The 26,937-nt window shown below is 41.6% G+C and overlaps 1 gene segment (V, D, J or C); it reads right to left on the bottom strand.

The window, feature by feature from the left end:
* On the bottom strand, nt 1–26,937 carry LOC116590248. The segment is given in 5 exon segments: nt 1–34; nt 4,140–4,145; nt 6,941–6,949; nt 26,366–26,696; nt 26,800–26,937. Coding segments are annotated over 5 exon segments (426 nt in total).

Here is a 26,937-nt window from a genome sequence, read left to right on the forward strand (position 1 = left end):
TCATCCCCACAGGACACACTGTCCCCTGAACCACCTGGAGGGCAGAGTGGGCAGGCTGGTGAGGACTGTGGAACCCCTCCTGTGATGGGGATGGGATGACTTTACCTCCTTATGTTGCCCTGAAATATAGAGAGCATCAGGGTTAGTGCAGGTATGTTTTCTAATATTTTAATGTCTCTGTGTTCCTCCCAAGTCATCTCTGGGATTACTTGTAAGAATTTTGGTGAGTGTGCTTGAACGGAATGAACAGCATATAGGCAGAGTGAGTGATAGGATAAACATGGGTGTCAGAATCAACATTATCCAGAATGAACAAAACAATTCTCCCTAAAACTTCCCATATTTTCTCTGGAATTCCTCCTTCCACTTCCCTTCACTATGTACCCACACAACTATGGGCTTTTTTTCATGTTACTTAGACTAGTTTTAGTTTTGAAGAATTTATATTGTATGGAATTTTGTTTGTAGGACTTTTTTTTTCTCTGCACAAATTCTCGAAAATTCAACCATGCTGCTATCTGTAGCAAGAATCATTTATTTTAATGTTTGGCAGTTACTCAAGGAGTGAACATAGCATAATTTTATTTTATTGTATTTTTTTATTTTAAAAATTATTTTAATTAACATTTATTTTTTGCCCCAGGGGTACAGGACTGAATCATCAGGCTTACACATTTTACAGCACTCACCATAGCACATACCCTCTCCAATGTCCATAACCCAACCACCCTATCCCTACTCCTACACCCCCCAGCAACCCTCAGTTTGTTTTGTGTGATTAAGAGTCCCTTATCATTTGTCTCCCTCCTGATCCCATCTTGCTTCATTTTCTCCCTCCCTACCCCCAATGACCAGACCACCCATCCTGCCTTTCAAATTCCTCATATCAGGGAGATCATCTGATAATTGTCTTTCTCTGAGTGACTGATTTCACTCAGCATAAGACCTTCTAGTTCCATCTACCTCATTGCAAATGGCAAGGTTTCATTTCTTTTGATGGCTGCATAGTATTCCACTGTGTATGTATACCACCTCTTCTTGATCCATTCATCTGTTGATGGACATCTAGGTTCTTCCCATAGTTTGGCTATTGTGGACGTTGCTGCTATAAATATTTGGGTGCACATGCTGCTTCAGATCACTGTATTTGTATCTTTAGGGTAAATACCCAGTAGTGTGATTGGTGGGTCATGGGGTAGTAGTGCGATTTCTGGGTCATAAGGTGGCTCTATTTCCAACTTTTAAGGATCCTCCATGCTGTTTTCCAGAGTGGTTGCACCAGCTTGCATTCCCACCAACAGTGTAGGAGGGTTCCCCTTTCTTTGCATCCTCACCAGCATCTGTCATTTCCTGACTTGTTAATTTTAGCCATTCTGACTGGTGTGAGGTGGCATCTCATTGTGGTTTTGATTTGTATTTCCCTAATGCCAAGTGATGTGGAGCACTTTTTCATATGACTGTTGGCCACCTGGACGTCTTCATTGCAGAAATGTCTGTTCATGTCTTCTGCCCATTTCTTGATTGGATTATTTGTTCTTTAGGTGTTGAGTTTGATAGCTTCTTTATAGATTTTGAATAGTAGCCCTTTATCTGATAACTTCTCCCATTCTGTTAGTTGTCTTTTGGTTTTGTTAACTGTTTGCTGTCCAAAAGGTTTGATCTTGATGAAATCCCAATAGCTCAGTTTTTCCCTTTCTTCCCTTGACTTTGCTGATGTTCCTAGGATGAAGTGGCTGTGGCTGAGGTTGAAGAGGTTGCTTCCTGTCTCCTCAAGGATTTTGATGGATTTCTGTCTCGCATTGAGGTCTTTCATCCCCTTTGAGTCTATTTTTGTGTGTGGTGTAAGGAAATGGTCCAGTCTCATTCCTCTGTGTGTGGCTGCCCAATTTTATTGTATTTTTAATTATTTATTTATTTAAAAAATTTTGAATTTTATTTTAGAGATTACATCTGTGGCAGAGAGATTTACCTCTGGATATTTCTTCTGCTTTGAATTCCTCTCTCTAGCCATTTTGCTCAGAGAAGTGTGGATGAATGAGTGAACAAAAGCACAAATATCATCCCAAAGTAAAGCAAAATATACACTAGAGAAGTCTGAAGAGTTCAGAACCAAACAAACAAAAATACTGGGTGTGGAAAAGAGAATATAATCTCCCAGTGGACAAAACAGTGGGATCCACTTTGTGTGGCAGAGAAACCAGGTCATGGTCCCTGAACCACCAGCGTGCCTGAGGGCACGTGGGGCCCGGCTCCCGTGAGGGGCTGGGAGCCTCGCCAGCCAACAGAAGCACAGCCTTTTTGCAGTCCCCATGCAAGTGTCCTGCCATGCCATCAGAGTCCGAGTCGCACCCTGCGCCCTTCCCTGAGAGGTGCGCACAGGCACCAGCCCGGTGCTCTCCGGCCCAGAAAGACCAGGCACTCCCAGCCCGGGCCAGGGGGAAAATCTCAGTGTGCCATCACTGCTTGGAACCTCTCTGGCAGTCTGGAGCTGCCCAGACAGCCGCGGCTGCCGTGGTTTTGGGTACAAGCAAAAAATCCTGAGTCCCCAGGGACCGCGTCTGGGAACCTGCTCTGCCAGCGGCCAAGGGGAGATTTATTTGGGCTCTGCAGCCAGACTGAGGCTTCTCTCTGAGAGGGAGATCAGGGTGCAGTTTGCTTTCCTCTAAACCTACAAAAACCATCAAAAACGGTCATGGCGAGAGAGAAAAACCAAAGTGAACAAATATAAAAACCTCCAGAGAACAAAAGCCTGAAAAAACCATTTTTCTCAGAGTCCACTCCCTTGAGGGGGGCGGGAGGACTTAACTCAGAGAACATCATTGACTGAAAACCCATGTGACAGGCCCCTCCCCCAGAAAACCAATCATGAAAGGAAAAAAAAAAAAAGACAACAAGAGAAAACCACCACTACTTCATAGGACAATTTTTATTATTAATTCGTTCCCATTATTCTGGCTCATTTTTTTATATAGATGATTTTTTATTATTATATAGATAATTTCTCAACCTATTTACTGTCACAGTGAGATGTCCAGTACATCAAATTCCATAATAACCTTCTAACCTGAACTTTTTGATACATACACCTGTGTTTTCCTTTTGCATTTCTATTTTTTAAATTTTTTTTAAATTTTAGTTTAGTTTAGTCTAGTTTATTCCTTTTTTTAATTTTTATTTTCTAATATTCATATAGAGTTAAACTTCAAGGTAATCCCCTTTCCCCAATCAATGCTACCCCTATAGGTAAACCAATTCTTTTTTTTTTTTTAAAGATTTTATTTATTTATTTGTCAGAGAGAGAGAGAGAGAGCAAGAGCGAGCACAGGCAGACAGAATGGCAGGCAGAGTCAGAGGGAGAAGCAGGCTCCCTGCGGAGCAAGGAGCCCGATGTGGGACTCGATCCCAGGATGCTGGGATCATGACCTGAGCCGAAGGCAGCTGCTTAACCAACTGAGCCACCCAGGCGTCCCAGGTAAACCAATTCTTAATCCCCCTTTATCTTAGGGAAGTTGAGTCCTTTAACAAAGATATCAAGATACATCCAGGAAGAATCAAAACAACCTTCCTCACCCACACTGAGAATTTACAACCACTCTCCCATCTTTTTCTTCCACCGGTGTTTCTGTGTTTCTGTGTTTGTCCTGATAGTATATAAATCTTACACTTGGGGTTCTTTTTGACGAGGTTCTTCCTTTATTTGCAAATATATATGCAAATAATATATATGCAAATATATATATATATTTTCTCTTGTCGTATACTTTTATCAGTCTTTTTGTTTGTCTGTTTTTGTCTGTATGTTTCATAAATCTTACCTTGGGGCCCATTTGGGCGGAACCTTCTCTTTTATCTCACCTTTCGTTCCTGTCTTTCTCTCTCTCTTTTTTTCTTTTCCTTTTCTTTTTTCTCTCATTTGGGTGGGGAACCCTGAATTCTCAGAAGCATTCCAGGGTGCACCTTGACTGCACCACAGTCGATACAACCAGCTACACCCGTTCAGCCATCTCTCACCAAAATGACTAGGAGGAGGAATGCCCAACAGAAGAAAAATACAGAGGGTGGGCCTTCTACAACAGAGCTAATGACCATCAACATAGACAATATGTCGGAAAGAGAATTCAGGCTAACAATTATCCAAGCAATAGCTAGGTTGGAGAAAGCCATGGGTGACCAAAAGGAATTGATTAGGGTCGAACTGAAAACGACCAGAGATTATGTTTCCAATGTTAGGGAACAGCTGAAAGCTACCAGGGATGAGCTTCACAATGCTCTCAATGAGTTCCAAAATAATCTAAATTCTCTCAATGCTAGAGTAACTGAGACAGAAGATAGAATTAGTGATCTGGAGGACAAACAGATAGAGAGAAAGGATCGGGAGGAAGCCTGGAAAAAACAGCTTAGAAGCCATGGAAACAGAATCAGGGAAATAAATGATGCCATGAAACGTTCCAATGTCAGAATTATTGGAATCCCTGAAGGGGAGGAGAAAGAAAAAAGTCTAGAAGATAAAGTGGAACAAGTTCTTCATGAAAATTTTCCGAATCTCGATAATGGAACCAGCGTTCATGCACTAGAGGCTGAATGGTTTCCCCCCAAGATTACAGATTCTCGAAAGTCCTTGAGACACCTAATAGTAAGAATGAAGAATTGTAATCGTAGGCAGAACCTCTTCAAAGCAGCTAGGACAAAGAATCTCTTTACGTACAGAGGAAAGCCCATCAGAATAACGTCAGACCTGTCCACAGAGACCTGGCAAGCCAGAAAGGGCTGGCAAGATATATTCAGGGCACTCAATGAGAAGAGCCTGCAGCCAAGAATACTTTATCCAGCAAGACTGACATTCAAAATGGATGGAGAGATAAAGAGTTTCCAAGACCAGCAAGGCTTAAAAGACTATGCAACCACCAAGCTGACACTGTAGGAAATATTAAGGGGGGTTCTATAAAAGATGAAAAAGCCCAAGAATAGTTTTGAACAGAAATATAGAGACAATTTACAGAAAGAAAGACTCCAAAGGTAACACGATGTCAATACAAACTTATCTATCAATAATCACTCTCAATGTGAATGGCCTAAATGTGTCCATAAAACGGCACAGGGTTGCAGACTGGATAAAACGACAGGACCCATCCATATGTTGTCTACAAGAGACCCATTTTGAACCTAAAGATACACCCAGACTGAAAGTGAAGGGATGGAGAAGCATCTTACATGCCAATGAGCCTCAAAAGAAGGCCAGGTAGCGATTCTCATATCAGATAAATTAGACTTTAAACTAAAGACTGTAGTCAGAGATACAGAATGACACTACATCATTCTTAAAGGGACTATCCACCAAGATGACCTAACAATTATAAATATCTATGCCCCCAATATGGGAGCAGCCAATTACATAAGAAAATTGTTAATCAAGATAAAGAGTCATATTGAGGAGTTCATTCTAGATCCTGGATATCAACCTTTTGTCTGTACTGTCATTTGCAAATATCTTCTCCCATTCCGTGGGTTGCCTCTTTGTTTTTTTGACTGTTTCCTTTGCTGTGCAGAAGCTTTTGATTTTGATGAAGTCCCAAAAGTTTATTTTTGCTTTTGTTTCCTTTGCCTTTGGAGACATATCTTGAAAGAAGTTGTTGTGGCTGATATCGAAGAGATTACTGCCTATGTTCTCCACTAGGATTCTGATGGATTCCTGTATCACGTTGAGGTCTTTTATCCATTTTGAGTCTATCTTTGTGTGCGGTGTAAGAGAATGGTTGAGCTTCATTCTTCTACATATAGCAGTCCAATTTTCCCAGCACCATTTATTGAAGAGACTGTCTTTTTTCCACTGTATATTTTTTCCTGTTTTGTCGAAGATTAATTGACCATAGAGTTGAGGGTCCATATCTGGGCTCTCTACTCTGTTCCACTGGTCTATGTGTCTGTTTTTATGCCAGTACCACGCTGTCTTGGTGATCTTTATTTATTTTCAGCATAACAGTATTCTTTATTTTTTTTTACCACACCCAGTGCTCCATGCAATCCGTGCCCTCTATAATATCCGCCACCTGGTACCCCAACCTCCCACCCCCCTGCTACTTCAAACCCCTCAGATTGTTTTTCAGAGTCCACAGTCTCTCATGATTCACTTCCCCTTCCAATTTACCCCAACACCCTTCTCCTCTCTAACACCCCTTGTCCTCCATGATATTTCTTATGCTCCACAAAAAAGTGAAACCATATGATAATTGACTATCTACCAAACTTTCAAAGAAGATATAACACCTATTCTCCAGAAGCTGTTACAAAAAATTGAAGCAGAAGGAAAAGTTCCTGACTCTTTCTATGAAGCCAGCATTACCTTGATCCCCAAACCAGGAAAAGACCCTACCAAAAAGGAGAACTTCAGACCAATATCACTGATGAATATGGATGCTAAGATTCTCAACAAGATCCTAGCAAACAGGATCCAACAGCACATTAAAATGATTATCCACCATGTCCAGGTGGGATTCATCCCTGGGCTACAAGGATGGTTCAACATTCCCAAATCAATCAATGTGATAGAACAAATTAATATGAGAAGAGAGAAGAACCACATGGTCCTCCTAATTGATGCAGAAAAAGCATTTGACAAAATCCAGCATCCGTTCCTGATTAAAACACTTCAAAGTATAGGGATAGAGGGAACATTCCTGAACTTCATCAAATCTATCTATGAAAGACCCACAGCAGATATCATCCTCAATGGGAAAAAGCTTGCAGCCTTCGCGTTGAGTTCAGGAACACGACAAGGATGCCCACTCTCACCACTCTTGTTCAACATAGTATTAGAAGTCCTAGCAACAGCAATCAGACAACAAAGAGAAATAAAAGGTATCCAAATTGGCAATGAAGAAGTCAAACTCTCTCTCTTTGCAGATGACATGATTCTTTATATGGAAAACCCAAAAGACTCCACCCCAAACTACTAGAACTCATACAGCAATTCAGCAACGTGGCAGGATACAAAGTCAATGTGCAGAAATCAGTGACTTTCTTATACACTAACAATGAAAATACAGAAAGGGAAATTAGAGAATCAATTCCATTTACTATTGCACCAAGAACCATAAGATACCTGGGAATCAACCTAACCAAAGAGGCAAAGGATCTGTACTTGAGAAACTACAGGACACTCATGAAAGAAATTGAAGAAGACACAGAAAGATGGAAGACCATTCCATGCTCTTGGATCGGAAGAATAAACATTGTTAAAATGTCTATACTGCCTGGAGCAATCTATACTTTTAATGCCATTCCGATCAAAATTCCACCGGTATTCTTCAAAGAGCTGGAGCAAATAATCCTAAAATTTGTATGGAATCAGAAGAGACCCCGAATCACTAAGGAAATGTTGAAAAACAAAAATAAAGCTGGGGGCATCACGTTACCTGATTTCAAGCTTTACTACAAAGCTGTGATCACCAAGACAGCATGGTACTGGCATAAAAACAGACACATAGACCAGTGGAACAGAGTAGAGAGCCCAGATATGGACCCTCAACTCTATGGGCAAATAATCTTCGACAAAACAGGAAAAATATACAGTGGAAAAAAGACAGTCTCTTCAATAAATGGTGCTGGGAAAACTGGACAACTATATGTAGAAGAATGAAACTTGACCATTCTCTTACACTGCACACAAAGATAAACTCAAAATGGATAAAAGACCTCAATGTGAGGCAGGAATCCATCAGAATCCTAGAGGAGAACATAGGCAGTAATCTCTTCGAGATCAGCCACAGCAACTTCTTTCAAGACATGTCTCCAAAGGCAAAGGAAACAAAAGCAAAAATAAACTTTTGGGACTTCATCAAAATCAAAAGCTTCTGCACAGCGAAGGAAATAGTAAAACAAACAAACAAACAAACAAACAAAAAACCCCAAAAAACAAACAAATAGGCAACCCAGGAATAGGAGAAGATATTTGGAAATGACAGTACAGTCAACGTGGGTTTTTATTTTATTTTTTTATTTTATTTTATTTTTTTTTAATTTTCTGAGATGTAAGAAGATATATCAGGATCTATACCTACAGAATATCTCTGGCCACCGGTTTTGAGATAGGATGTGTGGAGCCATTATTCTGTGGGTAGATAACGGAAGATAAATGGAAGGAGGAGGAAGCTTCCAAGGTCTTTCAACCCTGGATTGCAAGATTTTACTGTGCTGCTGATCGTGCACAGACTTACGGAGCAGCAGAGAAGGACTTTAGGGTAGGCGCCTCTCTGAAACACGGAGCTGCAGTGTCTTGCATGCAAACTTGGGGTGGCTGGTTGTTTGAGAAGCACAAAGGGCAGAGATGTGCCTGGACCTTGTAGCAAGGGCTGGGAATGCTGCTCTGGGGTGCACAACCCAAGATGCTGTGGTTTTTAGCAACACAGACAAAAATGGAGTCCGTGTGGCCTGGAGGACTTTCTGGAGAACAGATTTTGATCTCTCAGTTCTGATATAGAAGACTGAATACAGTTATTTCTGCTCTGACTCTCCAAAGAGACACAGAAAGCCACCAGGGAAAACTTTGAGAGAACAAAAGCCCCCCAAAACCGGCTTTCACCGAGCCCATCCACCCACAAGGGGCAGAACAACTCTGCCCAATAAGGGTTGCCTGAGTAATGCTGCAGCAGACCCCTTCTCCAGAAGACTGGGTGAAAGAACAAGAGGCCTACAACCCTAAGGTCCCTATAAAACAGGTGCATTTTCTTGGGTTGCAGTCAATAACTTGGACTTTGTATATTCCCTCAACCACTTCTCAACAGAATGACTAGGAGGAGGAATAACCAACAGAGGAAAAATTTGAAGACTGTGACCTCTGCCACAGAACTAATGGATATGGATATAAGCAAGATGTTGGATATACACTTCGGTGTAACTGTTATACAGACAATGGCTAGGTTGGAGAGAACCATTAATGGCAACATAGATTCTCTAAGGGAATAAGTGAGAGATGACCTGGCAGAACTTAAAAATGCTATCAGTAAGATCCATTCTAGTCTAGATATTCTAACAGTCAGGGTAAATGAGGCAGAAGAATGGATTAGTGATGTAGAAGACAAACTGATAGAAAAGAAGGATCAGGAGGAGGCCTGGAACACACAGCTTAGAATACATGAAAACTGTTCAAGAAATAAATGACCCCATAAAACATACCCATGTATGTTTCATACATAGTTATTGTATGAATATACAATTATTGGGATCTCTTAGGGGGTGGAGAGAGAGAGAGAGGACTAGAATATATATTTGAGCCAATCCTAGGTGAGGACATCCCTAATCTGGGGAATGATATAAGCACTCATGTCCTAGAGGCAGAGAGGACCCCTCTCAAGATCAAGGAAAATCAACCAATGCCACGGCACGTAGTAATAAAATACGCAAATCTTAAAAACAAGGAAACCATCTTATGGGCAGTTATGAGGAAGAGATTCCTTATGTAGAAAGGGAGGAAAATCAGCAAAATGTCAGACCTGTCCACAGAGTCCTGGCAAACCAGAAAGGGCTGGTAGGATATATTCAGGGCATAAATGTGAAGAATATGCAGCCAAGAATACTTTATCTGGCAAGGTTCTCACCTAGAATGGATGGAGAATCAAGGAACATCCAAGACTGGCAGAGACTGTAAAAATATGTAACCACTAAGCCAGAACTACAGGAATATTAAGGGGGGGGGTCCATAATATGAGAAAGATGCCAAGAGTGTTATAGAACAGAAATTTGCAGAGACGATCTATGGATACAAGGTCTTCACAAGCAACATGATGAGAATAAAATCATATCTTTCAATAATCACGCTCAACATGAATGTTCTAAATGCTCCCATAAAATGGCACAGGGTTGCAGATAGGATAAGAAGATGGGACCCATCCACATGCTGTCTACAATAGACTCATTCTAAACCTAAACATACATCCAGACTAAATCTGAGGGGATGGAGAGGCACCTTTTTTTTTTTGGATTTATTTTTTATTTTCAGCATAACAGTATTCATTATTTTTGCACCACACCCAGTGCTCCATGCAATCCGTGCCCTCTATAATACCCACCACCTGGTACCCGGACCTCCCACCCCCCGCCCCTTCAAAACCCTCACATTGTTTTTCAGAGTCCATAGTCTTTCATGGTTCACCTCCCCTTCCAATTTCCCACAACTCCCTTCTCCTCTCTAACACCCCTTGTCCTCCATGATATTTGTTATGCTCCCCAAATAAGTGAAACCATATGATAATTGACTCTCTCTGCTTGACTTATTTCACTCAGCATAATCTCCTCCAGTCCCGTCCATGTTGCTACAAAAGTTGGGTATTCGTCCTTTCTGATGGAGGCGTCATACTCCGTAGTGTATATGGACCACATCTTCCTTATCCATGCGTCCGTTGAAGGGCATCTTGGTTCTTTCCACAATTTGGTGACCGTGGCCATTGCTGCTATAATCATTGGAGTACAGATGGCCCTTCTTTTCATGACATCTGTATCTTTGGGGTAAATACCCAGGAGTGCAATGGCAGGGTCATAGGGAAGTTCTATTTTTAATTTCTTGAGGAATCTCCACACTGTTCTCCAAAGAGGCTGCACCAACTTGCATTCCCACCAACAGTGGAAGAGGGTTCCCCTTTCTCCACATCCTCTCCAACACATGTTGTTTCCTGTCTTGCTAATTTTGGCCATTCTAACTGGTGTAAGGTGGTATCTCAATGTGGTTTTAATTTGAATCTCCCTGATGGCTAGTGATGGTGAACATTTTTTCATGCGTCTGTTAGCCATTTGTATGTCTTCATTGGAGAAGTGTCTGTCCATATCTTCTGCCCATTTTTTGATATGATGGTCTGTTTTGTGTGTGTTGAGTTTGAGGAGTTCATTCTAGATCCTGGATGTCAACCTTTTTTCTGTACTGTCATTTGCAAATATCTTCTCCCATTCCGTGGGTTGCCTCTTTGTTTTTTTGACTGTTTCCTTTGCTGTGCAGAAGCTTTTGATTTTGATGAAGTCCCAAAAGTTCATCTTCGATTTTGTTTCCTTTGCCTTTGGAGACATATCTTGAAAGAAGTTGCTGTGGCTGATATCGAAGAGATTACTGCCTATGTTCTGCTCGAGGATTCTGATGGATTTCTGTCTCATGTTGAGGTCTTGTATCCATTTTGAGTTTATCTTTGTGTACGGTGTAAGAGAATGGTCGAGTGTCATTCTTCTACATATAGTTGCCCAGTTTCCCCAGCACCATTTATTGAAGAGACTGTCTTTTTTCCACTGTATATTTTTTTCCTGTTTTGTCGAAGGTTATTTGACCATAGACTTGAGGGTCCATATCTGGGCTCTCTACTCTGTTCCACTGGTCTATGTGTCTGTTTTTATGCCAGTACCATGCTGTCTTGGTGATCAAAGCTTTGTAGTAAAGCTTGAAATCAGGTAACATGATGCCCCCACTTTCATTTTTGTTTTTCAACATTTCCTTAGCGATTCGGGGTCTCTTCTGATTCCATACGAATTTTAGGATTATTTGCTCCAGCTCTTTGAAGAATACCGGTGGAATTTTGATCGGAATGGCATTAAAAGTATAGATTGCTCCAGGCAGTATAGACATTTTAACAATGTTTATTCTTCCGATCCAAGAGCATGGAATGGTCTTCCATCTTTTTGTGTCTTCTTCAGTTTCTTTCATGAGTGTTCTGTAGTTCCACGAGTACAGATCCTTTACCTCTTTGGTTAGGTTTATTCCCAGGTACCTTATGGTTCTTGGTGCTATAGTAAATGGAATCGATTCTCTAATTTCCCTTTCTGTATTTTCATTGTTAGTGTATAAGAAAGTCACTGATTTCTGCACATTGACTTTGTATCCAGTCACATTGCTGAATTGCTGTATGAGTTCTAGTAGTTTGGGGTGGAGTCTTTTGGGTTTTCCATATAAAGAATCATGTCATCTGCGAAGAGAGAGAGTTTGACTTCTTCATTGTCAATTTGGATACCTTTTATTTCTCTTTGTTGTCTGATTGCTGTTGCTAGGACTTCTAATACTATGTTGAACAAGAGTGGTGAGAGTGGGCATCCTTGTCGTGTTCCTGAACTCAACGCGAAGGCTGCAAGCTTTTTCCCATTGAGGATGATATCTGCTGTGGGTCTTTCATAGATAGATTTGATGAAGTTCAGGAATGTTCCCTCTATCCCTATACTTTGAAGTGTTTTAATCAGGAACGGATGCTGGATTTTGTCAAATGCTTTTTCTGCATCAATTAGGAGGACCATGTGGTTCTTCTCTCTTCTCATATTAATTTGTTCTATCACATTGATTGATTTGGGAATGTTGAACCATCCTTGTAGCCCAGGGATGAATCCCACCTGGACATGGTGGATAATCATTTTAATGTGCTGTTGGATCCTGTTTGCTAGGATCTTGTTGAGAATCTTAGCATCCATATTCATCAGTGATATTGGTCTGAAGTTCTCCTTTTTGGTAGGGTCTTTTCCTGGTTTGGGGATCAAGGTAATGCTGGCTTCATAGAAAGAGTCAGGAAGTTTCCCTTCTGCTTCAAATTTTTGAAACAGCTTCAGGAGAATAGGTGTTATTTCTTCTTTGAAGGTTTGGTAGATTTCCCCAGGGAATCCATCAGGTCCTGGGCTCTTGTTTTTTGGGAAGTTTTTCATCACCGCTTCAATCTCGTTACTAGATATTGGCCAGAATAGTGGGATCGAATTAATAATAAAAATTGTCCTGTGAAGTAGTGGTGGTGGTTCTCTTTTCGTCTTTTTTTTTTTCCTTTCCCTGTTGGTTTTCTGGAGAAGGGGCCTGCCACGTGGGTTTTCAGTCCCTGAAGTTCTCTCACCTAAGTCCTCCCGCCCGCCTCAAGGGTGTGGGCTCTAAGGAAACTGGTTTTTTTAGGTTTTTGTTCTCTGGAGGTTTTTATATTTGTTCACTTTTGTTTTTCTCTCTCGCCTTGACCGTTTTTGATGGTTTTTGTAGGTTTAGAGGAAAGCAAACTTCACCCTGATTTCCCTCTCAGAGAGAAGCCTCAGTCATGTCTGCAGAGCCCATATAAATCCCCCCTTCGCTGCTGGCAGAGCAGGTTCACAGTCGCAGTCCCTGGGGACTCAGGATTTTTTGCTTGTACCCCAAACCACGGCAGCGGCGGCTGTCTGGGCAGCTCCAGACTGCCAGAGAAGTTCCAAGCATCGATCACACACTGAGATTTTCCCCCTGGCCCGGGCTGGGAGTGCCTGGTCTTTCTGGTCTGAGAGCACCCGGCTGGCGTTTGTGTGCACCTCTCTCAGGGAGGGCACGGGGTACAACTCGGACTCTGATGGCACAGCAGGGCACTTGTGTGGGGACTGCAAAAAGGCTGTGCTTCTGTTGGCTGGCGAGGCTCCCAGCCCCTCACGGGAGCCGGGCGCCACACACTCTCAGGCGCGCTGCTGGTTCAGGGACCGAGACCTGGTTTTTCTGCCACACTCTCTCTGGCTCTGCGCCAGGGGTGGCTGTCCTGGGTCTGGGGACTTAAGTCCGGACCCTAACACCCTGATTCCCACAATTTCCCCCCTGGTGATCCTTTGCTCTTTTTGAGTGCTTTCTACTAGACTCCCGAGTTAATGCTGGTCCCCAGGCACAGGGCACTCTCGTATTGGGATATTACTTTCCAAAGGGGCGCCTCTGGTGGCTCCCTCCCCGCCTTGTTTATCTTCCGATATCAGTCCGACTTTCTCACTCCGCTTTACCTGCCCACTGGTGTCTTCTGCTCCAGTAGAGATCCAGATGTGTATAATTCTGATCTCAGGCTGATTATGTGGGTGATTGGAGATCTTTGGAAGGTAATCAGCTCACTTTAGGGTGCAGGTTGAACGGGTGCCTCCTCCTACTTCCCCGCCATCTTGTTTCCCCCGGGGAAGTTCTATTTTTAATAGAACACTGTTCTCCACACTGTTCCCCAATGAGGCTGCACCAACTTGCATTCCCACCAACAGCGGAAGAGGGTTCCCCTTTCTCCACATCCTCTCCAACACATGTTGTTTCCTGTCTTGCTAATTTTGGCCATTCTAACTGGTGTGAGGTGATATCTCAATGTGGTTTTAATTTGAATCTCCCTGATGGCTAGTGATGATGAACATTTTTTCATGTGTCTGGGTGTGGTGCAAAAATAATGAATACTGTTATACTGAAAATAAAAAATAAATTAAAAAAATACCGGTAGAATTTTGATCGGAATGGCATTAAAAGTATAGATTGCTCTAGGCAGTATAGACATTTTAACAATGTTAATTCTTCCATTCCAAGAGCATCAAATGGTCTTCTATGTTTTTGTATCTTCTTCAATTTCTTTCATGACTGTTCTGTAGTTCCTTGAATACAGATCCTTTACCTCTTTGGTTAGGTTTATTCCCAGGTGCTATAGTAAATGGAATCGATTCTCTAATTTCCCTTTCTGTATTTTCATTGTTAATGTATCAGAAAGCCACTGATTTCTGTACAAACGGTTTTTGGCATCAATGGAGAGGATGATGTAGATTCAATCCTTCACTCTATTGAAGCAGTTTGTCCCATTTATTGATCTGTGTGTGTTGAAGGAATCTTGCATCTGAGGGATGATTCACACTAGGTCATCATATGCGATCATTTCAGTGTGCATTTGCGTTCAGTCGGCCAGGATTTTTGCAGGTATGTTCATGCGAGATAATAACCTGAACTTTCCCTTCTTGTGCAGTCCTTGCCTGGCTATGGTGGTGGAGTAATGCTGGCATCATACAATGAATTGGGGCATATTTATTTCTCATCAGTTTTTTGGAAGAGATTGTGATGCATTAGCCTTAATTTTTCTTTAAATATCTTAAATATTTAACATTTAAATATTTATTTAAATATCTTAAATATCTATCTTCCACAGAGAAAACCATCTGATGTTGGAAATTTTTTTTTGTTCCTTGCTTTTCTTTTCTTTTCTTTCTTTTTTTTTTTTTTGAGACTGAAGGTTTTATTTTATTTTATTTCTTTAATTTAAATTCAATTAAATGAGGGGGAAAAGATGTGGAGAAGTATGAGACACTGTTTCAACTGGTCTCCTAAAGTGATCTGATTATCTACCAGAACACTCTGAACACCCATAAAATCAGCCTGAGATGTAGGATTATACACTTCTAGATCTCTACAGGGGCAGAAGACACCAGTGGACAGGTAAAGCAGAGTGGGAAAGTTGGACTGATATCAGAAGATAACAGATGCCATTCAGGTGGGGAGGAGTTTGCTCCATGAGGAAGGCAAGACCACTTCCTCTGCACTCTCTCAGTGTGCCAGCTACCTCGCAGTCCACTTTCAGGATACTTCCTCTTCTCTGGAATGTTTGAATAATTACTGCTATACCTGATAACGACCTTTTCTCAGGAAACAGGATGGCATAGAAGTAGGAGATACTGTTCCAACCAGTCTCCTAAAGTGAGTTGATTATCTACCCAAAAAACTCTGATCACCCATGAAATCAGCCTGAGATTAGAATGATACACTTCTGGATCTCTACAGGGGCAGAAGATGTCAGTGGACAGGTAAAGCAGAGTGGGCACATCTGACTGATATCAGAAGATAAATAAGAGGGGGAGGGAGCCACCAGAAGTGACCCATTGGAAAGTAATACCCTAATACGAGAGTGCCCTGTTATTGGGGGAGCAGCATTAACTTGGAGGCTGGTTAAAAGCACTAAAAAGAGCACAAGATATCAAGAGGAAACTGGTAGAGTTGGGCACTCTGGTGCACAGGCTTAAGCTTAGGGACCCAAGACGGACACTGCTGGCACAGTGCCAGAGAGAGTGCAGTAAAGAATCTAGGCCATGGTCCCCGGGTCTCTGGCACCCATGTGTGAGAGTCTGGGTGGATGCCATCCTCCATTCTTTAGAACCATAGGCTTTTGCACACTACACAGGCACTGCACAGCTGGGATCTGAGCTGTGTACCACACTGTCCCCAGAGAAAGGTCCGTGTGGGTACTAGCTGGTGGGCCCTAGGATCATCAAAGCGTCTGAACACTCCCAACCTGGGCCGAAATGAAAGTCTCAGTGGGCTGTTTCTAGTTGGGATCCGTAGGGCAGTCTGGACCTGGCCAAACAGCATCCCAGCAATGGCAGCCACTGTAAATGAGCTCCCTGGATCAATATCATGGTTTTACTAGTACCAGGGTGTAGAAACAATCCAGAGATCCTGCAACCCCTGAGAAGGTAGCTGAGAACGAGCTCTGCTGGTGGGAGGTGGCAGAGGGGGAGTCTATGTTCTCTGGACCACCCAGATTGGAACAGACTGAGGTTTCTCTCTGAAACAGAGGTCTGGGTACAGTTTGCTTTCCCCTAAACCTCTGAAGAACTGCCCAAAGCTGCCAGAGTGGGAGAAAAAACCTGCAGAGAACAAAAGCCTGAAAAACAGGTATCCTCAGAGCACAGCCCCATGATAGGGGGCAGGAGGACTCAACCTAAGCAAAAACAACACAGAAAAGCCCCTCCTCCGGAAATCCAGCCCCCCCTCAAAAGGAGAGGACAACCACCAGTGTCCCCATAAAACTGTAAAAACCCAATACGAGGGGAAAAGAAGATATTAAGCTCCCAGTATTACTCTAAAACTTGTATATTTCATAGATAAAACTTCTATTTTTAATTGTTCCCACTATTCTCATTCTTTTTAAATTTAAACAAATTTTTTGACCTATTGACCATTACAACATGATGTTGAATACAAGAATTTCCATAATAACCTTTCAACTTGAATTTTTTTGATACATATACATGCGTTTTTCTTTTGATTTTTTATTTAAAAAAATACTCATATAGAGATAAGCTTCAAGGTAATCCTCTTCCCACAATCAATACTACCCCTATATATAAACCAGTTTTAATCCCCCTTTATCTCCAGAAAGTTGAGTCCTTTAACAAAGAAGCAAGATACACCCAGGAAGAATAAAAATAACTTTCCTCACTCACACTGAGGATTTATAACCACCCTCCCATCTTTTTCTTCTGTTAGTGTTTCTGCATATTTGTTTTTGTTCTGGTAGTATATAAATCTTATACTTACCTTTCATTTTGGCTGGTTTCTTTTTTTCTTGTCATTTGTTTTTGTTGGTCTTTTTGTTTGTCCGTTTTTGTTTGTATACATTATAAGTCTTACCTTTGGGGCCCATTCTGGCTGGGTCTTCTTTTTTTTTTTCTTACATTTTTTTCCCCATCTCTCTTTCCCTCTCTGTTTCTTTTTTCATTCCTTTTGGTGGGGACTCCTGATTGCTCAGAAGTGTTCCGGGGTGCATGTTTCTTGGATCACAGTTGATACATTCAGCTACACATCCCCTCACCATCTCTCACAAAAATGACTAGGAGGAAGAATGCCCAACAGAGGAAATATACAGAGACTGTGCCCTCACTATCAGAGCTATTGGATATGGACATAAGCCGCATGTCGGAAAGGGAATTCAGGCTAACAATTTTCCAGGCAATGGCTAGGTTAGAGAAAACCATTAATGACAACATGGAATAGATTAGGGCAGAAGTGAAAGCAACCAGGGATGATGTTAACAATGCTCTCAGTGAATTCTAATCTAATCTAAGTTTTCTAAAGCTAGAGTAATTGAAGCTGAAGATAGAATTAGGGCTCTAGAGGACAAACTGATAGAGAAAAAAGATCAGGAGCAGGCCTGGAACAAATAGCTTAGAAGCCATGAAAAGAGAATTAGTTAAAGAAATGATGCCATGAATTGTTCCAGTGTCAGAAATCTTGGAATCCCTGAGGGGAAGGAGAAAGAAAGAAGACTAGAGGATATAGTTGAAGAAATTCTCCATGAAAAATTTCCCAATCTGGCGAAGGGAACCTGGGTTTGTGTCTCAGAGGAGAAATATCTGCCCCCAAGATCATAGAAACTAGAAAGACCTCGAGACACCTGATTGTGAAACTGAGGAATCATAATTTTAGACAGAAGCTCTTGAAAGCAGATAAGGGGAAGTGATTCCTTATGTATAGAGGAAGGTCCATTAGAATAACTTCAGACCTGTCCACAGAAACCTGGAAAGCCAGAAAGGGCTGGCAATACATATTCAGAGCACTAAATGAACAGAACTTGCAGCCAAGAATACTTTATCCAGCATGACAGACATTCAAAATGGATGGAGAGAAAAAGAGCTTCCAAGACTGGCAAGGTTTAAAAGAGTATGTGACCACCAAAACAGCACTACAAGAAATATTAAGGGAAGGGTCTATAAAAGAAGAAAGAACCCAAGAGTGTCATAGAACAGAAATATAGGGAGACAGTCTATAGAAACAAGGACTTCATGGGCAACACAATGCCAATAAAAATGTATCTCTCAATAATCACCCTCAACATGAACACCCTGAAAGTTGCAATGAAATGGCACAGGCTTGTAGACTGGATAAAAAGACAGGACCTGTACATATGTTGTCTACAAGAGCCCCATTTTGAACTTATGGCTGCATCCAGACTGAAAGTGAAGGAATGGAGAAGCATGTTTTATGCCAATGGGCCTCTAAAGAAGGCTGGGGTAGCGATTCTCATATCAGAGAAATTAGATTTTAAACCAAGACTGTAATCAGAGATACAGAAGGACACTACGTCATTCTTAAAGGGTCTATTTACCAAGAAGATCTAATAATTGTAAATATTTATGCCCCACCCCCTTACGGGAGCAGCCAACTACATAAGACAACTGTGAATCAAGATAAAGAGACCTACTGATATGAATACATTAATCATAGGGGATCTTAACACACCACTCTCAGTAATAGGCTGATCATCCAAGCAGAAAATGAATAAGGAAACAAGAGCATTGAATGACACATTGTATCAGATGGACCTCACCGATATATAGAGAACATTCCACCCTCAAACAACAGAATACTCATTCTTCTGGAGCACACATGGAATAAATCTGGACTCAAAAAATACCAAAACATTGATATTATTCCATGTATATTCTCAGACCGCAGTGCTTTGAAACTGGAGCTCAATCACAAGAAAAAGTTTAGAAGGAGCTCAAATAAGTGGAAGCTAAGACCACCTTGCTTAAGAATGCTTGCATCAACCAGAAAGTCAAAGAAGAACTTAAGCAATTCATGGAAACCAGTGAGTATGAAGACACTTCATTCCAAAACCTATGGGATACAGCCAAGGAGGTCCTAAGGGGGAAATACATAGCCATTCAATCCTCCCTCAAAAAAGAACAGAAAAATCCAGAATACACCAGTTGTGTTTATACCTTAAAGAACTGGAGAATTAACAACAAATAAGCCAACTACGCACATAAGAAGGGAAATAATCATGATTAGAGCAGAGATCAATGAGATAGAATCTAGGCATACAGTAGAACGCATCATTGAAACTAGAAGCTGTTTTTTTGAAAGAATCAATAAGATCGATGAAACATCGTCCAAATTAATCTAAAAGAAAAGAAAAGAGACCCAAATTAATAAAATTATGAATGAAAAGGGAGAGATCAGAACTAACATCAAGGAAATAGAAATAATCATCAGAAATTATTATCAACAGCTATATGCATAGTTAAGCAACCTTGATGTAATGGACGCATTCCTGGAAAACTATAAACTTCCAAAACTGAATCAGGAAGGAACTGACAACCTGAATAGACCAATATCTAGTAATGAGATTGGAGCAGTGATTAAAAACCTCCCCCAAACCAGAGCTCAGGACCTGCAGATGCCCTGGGTAATTCTACCAAACTTTTGTAGAAGAAATTAAAACCTATTCTCCTGAAGCTGTTTTCAAAAAACTGAAGCATATGGAAAACTTCCAGACTCTTTTTATGAAGCCAGCATTACCTTGATTCCCCAAACAAAGACTGCACCAAAAAGGAGAATTTCAGACCAATATCCCTGATGAATATGGATGCTAAGATTCTCAACAAGATCCTAGATAATCGGATCCAACTGTACATTAAAAAAATTATCCACCATGACCAGGTGTGATTTATCCATGGGATGCAGGGGTGGTTCAACATTCGCAATTCAATTAATGTGATAGAACAAATCAATAAGAGAAGAGAGAAGAACCATATGGTCCTCTCAATTGAAGCAGAAAAAAGCATTTGAGAAGATACAGAATCTGTTCCTGATTAAAACACTTTAAAGTATAGGGACAGAGGGAACATACCACAACTTATCAAATCTGTCTATGAAAAAGCCACAGAAAATATTATCATCAATGGGGAAAAGCTAAGAGCCTTCCCTTTGAGATCAGGAACACAACAAGGATGCCCACTCTCACCACTCTTGTTCAACATAGTATTAGAAGTCCTAGCAACAGCAATCAGACAACGAAGAGAAATAAAAGGTATCCAAATTGGCAATGAAGAAGTCAAACTCTCTCTCTTTGCAGAGGACATGATACTTTATATGGAAAACCCTAAAGACTCCACCCCCAAACTACTAGAACTCATACAATTGAGTAATGTGGCAGGATACAAAATAAATGTATAGAAATCAATTGCTTTCTTATACACCAACAATAAAAATACAGAAAGGACAATTAGAGAATGGACTCCATTTACTATAGCATGAAGAACCATAAGATACCTGGGAATAAACCTCACCAAAGAGGTAAATTACAGAATTTCGAGGAATTACAGAACACTCATGAAAGTAACTGAAGAAGACAGAAAAAGTTGGAAGACCATTCCATGCTCATGGATCAGAAGAACAAACATTGTTAAAATGTCTATCCTGCCTAGAGAAATCTATACTTTCAATGACATTCCAATCAAAATTCTAGCAGCGTTTTTCAAGGAGCCGGAGCAAACAATTGTAAAATATGTATGGAATCAGAAGAAACCCTGGATCGTTAAGGAAATGTTGAAAAAGAAAAACAAAACTGGGGGCCTCACATTACCTGCTTTCAAACTCTACTGCAAAGCTGTGATCATGAAGACAGCAGGTTACTGGCATAAAAACAGACACATAGACCAGTGGAACAGAGTAGAGAGCCCAGATATGGACCCTCAACTTCATTGTCAAATAATCTTTGACAAAGCAGGAAAAAATATACAGTGGAAAAAAGACAGTCTCCTCAATAAATGGTGCTGGGAAAATGGGACAGCTATATGTAGAAGAATGAAACTCAGCCACTCTCTTACACCATAACAATGATAATTTTATCGAAATGGATAAAAGACCTCAACATGAGACAGGAATCCATCAGAATCCTAGAGGAGAACATAGGCAGTAACCTCTTCGACAATGGCCACAGCCACTTCTATCATGACATGTATACAAAGGCAAAGGAAACAAAAGCAAAAATGAACTTTTGTGACTTCATCAAGATCAAAACTTCTGCCCAGAAAAGGAAACAGTCAATAAGACAAAGAGGCAACCCAATGGAATGGGAGAAGATATTCACAAATGACAGTACAGACAAAGGGCTGATATCCAAGATCTATAGACAACTCCTCAAACTCAATACACCAAAAACAGATAATCATGTCAAAAATGGGTAGAGGACATGAACAGACAGTTCTCCAATGAAGACATACAAATGGCTATCGGACACTTGAAAAAATGTTCATCATCACTAGCCATCAGGGAGATTCAAATCAAAACCACATTGAGATACCACCTTACACCAGTTAGAATGGCCAAAATTAGCAAGACAGGAAACAACGTGTGTTGGAGGGGATGTGGAGAAAGGGGAACCCTCTTCCACTGTTGGTGGGAATGCAAGTTAGTGAAACCACTTTGTAGAACAGTGTGGAGATTCCTCAAGAATTTAAAAGTAGAGCTTCCCTATGGCCCTGCAATTGCACTACTGGGTATTTACCCCAAAGATACAGATGTAGTGAGAAGAAGGGCCATCTGTACCCCAATGTTTATAGCAGAAATGGCCATGGTCTCAAAACTGTGGAAAGAACCAAGATGTCCCAACTTTTGTAGCAACATGGATGGGACTGGAAGAGATTATGCTGAGTGAAATAAGTCAAGCAGAGAGAGTCAATTATCATATGGTTTCACTTATTTGTGGAGCATGACAAGTAGCATGGAGGACAAGGGGAATTAGAGAGGAGAAGGGAGTTGGGGGAAATTGGAAGGGGAGGTGAACCATGAGAGATTATGGACTCTGAAAAACAATCTGAGGGGCTTGAAGCAGTGAGGGGTGTGAGGTTGGGGGAATCAGGTGGTGGATATTAGAGAGGATACGGATTGCATGGATTACTGGGTGTGTGCAAAAATAATGAATACTGTTATGCTGAAAATAAATAAAATCCCCCCAAAATAAAAAAAAGTACTGAAAAAAAAAAACCCCAAGATGTCCTTCAACGGATGAATAGATAAGGAAGATGTGGTCCATTTACACTATGGAGTATTATGCCTCCGTCAGAAAGGATGAAAACCCAACTTTTGCATCAGCATGTACTGGACTGGAGGAGATTATGCTGAGTGAAATAAGTCAGTGCAGAGAGTCAATTATCTTATGGTTTTGCTTATTTGTGGAGCATAAGGAATGACATGGAGGCCATGGGGAGATGGAGGGGAGAAGAGTGTTGGGGGAAACTTGGGGGGAGATGAGCCATGAGAGACTGTGGACCCTGAGAAACAAACTGAGGGTTTTGGAAGGGAGGGGGGTGTGAGGTTAGGTGAGTCTGCTGGTGGTATTATGAAGGGCAGGTATTGCATGGAGCACTGGGTGTGGTGCATAAACAATGTATCTTGGAATACTGAAAAAATTAAAATTAAAAACATTGAAAAAAATTCAAAAATATATAAAATATATAGACAGTAGGAAATAAAAAGGGTGCAAGTAAAAGAGTGGCTGTAACTTTCATTCTGGACAAAATAGAGTGCTTCATTGTTACTGGGTGTATTTTGACCCATATGTTAGAGGACACTAAATCTCCAAAATCACTAGAAAATTAAAGGATGGATATATAAGAAGGTAAAACTGAATAGAGTGAACAACTTTCCAAGATAAAGCATGTACCTGTTAAAAAATATAGGTCTGTAAAAATACAAGTCATAGTGTCCTATGCGAAAAAGATCTGGTATAATAGACATCTTGCTGAACACAGCCACTTTTCTGCTTGTAGAAATACACATCTGTATTCTTACCTCTCAGGCTGATTTCATGGGTGTTCAAAGTAGTTTACAGATTTGCAGCTAAATTCAAGGGACTTGCTTTAACTGGGTCCCCTACACCTCCCCATCGTGCCTCGATCTCCCTGTTCCTGGGTTTTGGTCTACATGTTAGGAGACACTATATGTGAAAACGTTAAGGAAATCACAACTTATTTTATATATAAATTGATTAGAGAGAAAAATTGGGTTATGTGGGGCATAAATCTATAAAATGAAGATTTGAAATTTAGAAACTGAAGTTAGGAAATAAGACTCTCTTTAAAATGGGAACAGGGTAAAAAAAAGAAAAAGCTAGGAAAAGAAAAGAAAGAAAAAAGAAATGTAAACTTTTATCCTGAGTATAAGCAAGTCCTGAGGGAACACTTGGAGCTCCCTATGTAATTTCCCCTGGTGCTGGAGTTTCCCGTTCCTGTGGGAAGTAACCTGATCCTTCACCTGTTCTTCCAGTCTGTCTTCTGGGGGAAGGGCCTGCTGCTTGGCTTCTCATGCATCTTTGTCCTGTTGGAGTTGCCCTACTCTTGCCAGGGTCATTGGCTGAATGGGATCCGACCCTGTGTCTGGTTCTTTTTCCCTGGTAGCTTTCGGCTTCTCCTCAGAGGGTCAGAGCAAACATGGCCCTGCGAGAATCTCCAGCCCAGAGCCATAATGTGGTGGCCCGGACCCCCACCACCATCTTAGGTCAATCCATCTCTACTTCTATGTGTACCCAAATCCCCAGACGTGCATTATTGATGCCCACTGGAACTCTCTGGGGAAAGTTCCAGGACCCATGAGTGTCTCCATGCTTTCTGACTTTGCAATTGTTAGCAGGTTTGGTCTCGTGAGTGCACCCTCTTCCGCACCTCCCAGGTCATGCTGGGTGCTGACCCAGTGTCTTGTCTGGTGTCACATCATTCCAAGAACTGTTGCCCAGGTGTGGATATAGCCACTTGGTGCACCAAGCCATGGGCTCACTCATGCACCCTCTTGCGTGGCTCCCCGTTCACGACCAGGTGCCTCTCCAGTGTCCTTTTGTGGGCCACACTGCCCTGAGAGCTGTTGCCCTGTTTTGGTCACAAATCATTTTATATCTCTTCTGGGATGTTAAGCAGCCTAAACCTTCTAGTCCTTTTCAGGGTGGTCAGGCACAGAGCAGTCTCCCAACTGGCCTGACTTGTGGTTTATGGTGACTCTGAGCTTGCTGACTGTAACCTGTCTCCCTGTGCCACTGCTTGGGCAGTCTATTGGATAGGCTTCCCCATTACTTCTGGCTTCCTGTGATCTGAGATCCCAGTGATCCACCCAGAATCCTGTCCTATTCATCCCTGTGCTCCTTTCAGTAAGGGAGGTTTCTCGCTGGAGCAGATTTCGCAGGTCCTGATTTTTTTGCTCTGATGTGAATATCACTTCCCGGTGGCTGGTTTATGGAGACTCCCTCCAATCTCCATTTATCTTCCGATATTTCCCCCAAAGATTTACATTTCTGCACTTCCTACCTCACAAAAACCAGTCATTTTGCTGCTTGTAAAAATCCAGAAAATTGTTCTTACATCTGAGGTTGAATTTGTGTGTGTTCAGAATGGTTTGATGGACATTCAGCTAAATTCAAAGGACCAGCAGAAAGGAGGTCCCTTCTCTGCTGCCATCTTGCTCCTCATCTCCGGAAACACAGACTCTGAATGACAGACTAGATCAGATTGATTTCTTTCCTTTGATTTTGCTTTAAATTTTTATTTTATTTTTTAAAATTTTTATGTATTCTTAAGTTAACTTATTTTAAATGATTGTATTTATTTATTTAACAGAAAACGCAAGTAAAGGGAGCAGGAATTCAATTTAGTTAACAGATAGTGCATTCCTGGTTTCAGAGGTAGAATTCAGTGATTCATCAGGTGCATATAACACCGAGTGCTCATTCCATCACGTGCCCTCCTTAATGCCCATGAGGCAGTTATGCCATCCCCCACCCCAGCCACCTCTACTTTGAACACAAAATTTTGAGTATAATTTCAGGATTTAGATTGGGTAATGTTCCTCCTAGAATTCTAGTTTTAAGTATTTATTTTCTCACATTATCTCCTTAAATTTCATTGTAAAATTATGTTCATTTAGCCACCAGATAGTACATCATTAGTTTTTGATGTCGTTCAACAACTCATTATTTGCATGAAGCATGCAGTGCTCACTCATCATGTGTCCTCATTGCCCATCACCGAGTTTCCCCAACCGGCCCCTCCTACCGCTCCAAAACCCTATTTGTTCCACAGAAAATCATATTGATTTCTGATATCATTTATTTTGGGTTTCTTCTTTTCCTTTTGATAAATCTAGGCAGAAGTTTCTCAGTTTTATTGTTTTTGTTTTCCAAAAAACTATGCCTTGCTTTTTTGTTCTGTTCTGTTTGTTTTTTTTCTTTTGTTTTTATATCACTTATTACTGCTCTAATCTTTACTATTTCCTTCCTTCTCCTGTATTTAGGCTTTAGTCATCAACCTTCTCTAGCTCCTTCAGGTGTAGTGTTAGAGTATTTCTTTCAGATTTTTCTTGCTTCTTGAGGTCTTCCTGTATGCTGTGTATTTTTGTCTTAGGACCACCATTGCTGCAGAAAAATTAGGGCAAAGTGAAAAAGGTTTCATGCGCGCGCGCGCGTGTGTGTGTGTGTTTATGCCTGTGTGTATGTCATGTCCAGACTACACATCACACGTGGTGGGGGCTCCACTGCTTTCCCATGTTGTCTCTAACATTGATGCTCTGAGAATTGTTTCAGACAGTGACTCCCCAACCAAGACCCTTTCTTCTTTTGCTTTCAATTGTTGATGCCTCTGGTGGCCTCACATCCAGCATGCACTTTATGCTGCTTCTAGCGAGTTTGCACGTTGAGGAGGGTGGACCTGTGCTGCACAGTGAGAGCAGCTGGGAGTCCTGTAAAGGCTCACTTGATGAGCATCAGGATATTTGTGCTTCATTGATATTTATGGACAAGAATAAACAACGTGAGTGATTCAGTTTTTTGTGCATTTTGGTATAATTGTTTTCCCATTAGAACACATTTTCAAAGCCAGAGGGTGAAGAGGTAAGCACAGAATCATGTGTGCAGAGAAGGTCCCTGAGGAAAAGTGTTCTCTGGAGAGGAATCACTAGATCCTGACAGGAAACCTTGCCATATCATCAGCTGTGCCTGCTCCTGGGGCTTAAAGACAGAACTGGTGAGTGGTGTGCACCCCCTGGTGGTCCAGATCCCCTCCTAAGTGAGGTTTGTGTCTGGACTCACACTGATGTCCCCTCACTGTGTCTCTCGCACAGTAATACACGGCCGTGTCCTCGGTTCTCAGGCTGTTCATCTGCAGATACAGCGTGTTCTTGCCGTTGTCTCTGGAGATGGTGAATCGGCCCTTCACAGAGTCTGCGTAGTATGTGCTACTTCCATCATATCTAATCCATGCGACCCACTGCAGCCCCTTCCCTGGAGCCTGGCGGACCCAGCTCATGCCGTTGTTACTGAAGGTGAATCCAGAGGCTGCACAGGAGAGTCTCAGGGACCCCCCAGGCTTCACCAGGTCTCCGCCAGACTCCACCAGCTGCACCTCACACTGGACACCTGCAGACACAAGACATCATGATCAGGAAACTGTCACACACCCATGGATTCCTTCACTCATATCCACTCACGTCCTCAATGTCTGTTGTTCACCATGAATTACCTTTTAAAAGAGCAACAAGGAAAACCCAGCCAAGTACAAACTCCATGGTGAGTTGTCTGTGTCCTGTCCTGAGCACTGACTGGAACACCTGGGAATCCTGGTGCTGGGGCTCCTCTCCCAGCTGCAGAGTCAGGTTTG

Source organism: Mustela erminea, chromosome 5, assembly GCF_009829155.1.
Source record: "Mustela erminea isolate mMusErm1 chromosome 5, mMusErm1.Pri, whole genome shotgun sequence".
Classification (NCBI taxonomy): Eukaryota; Metazoa; Chordata; class Mammalia; order Carnivora; family Mustelidae; genus Mustela; species Mustela erminea.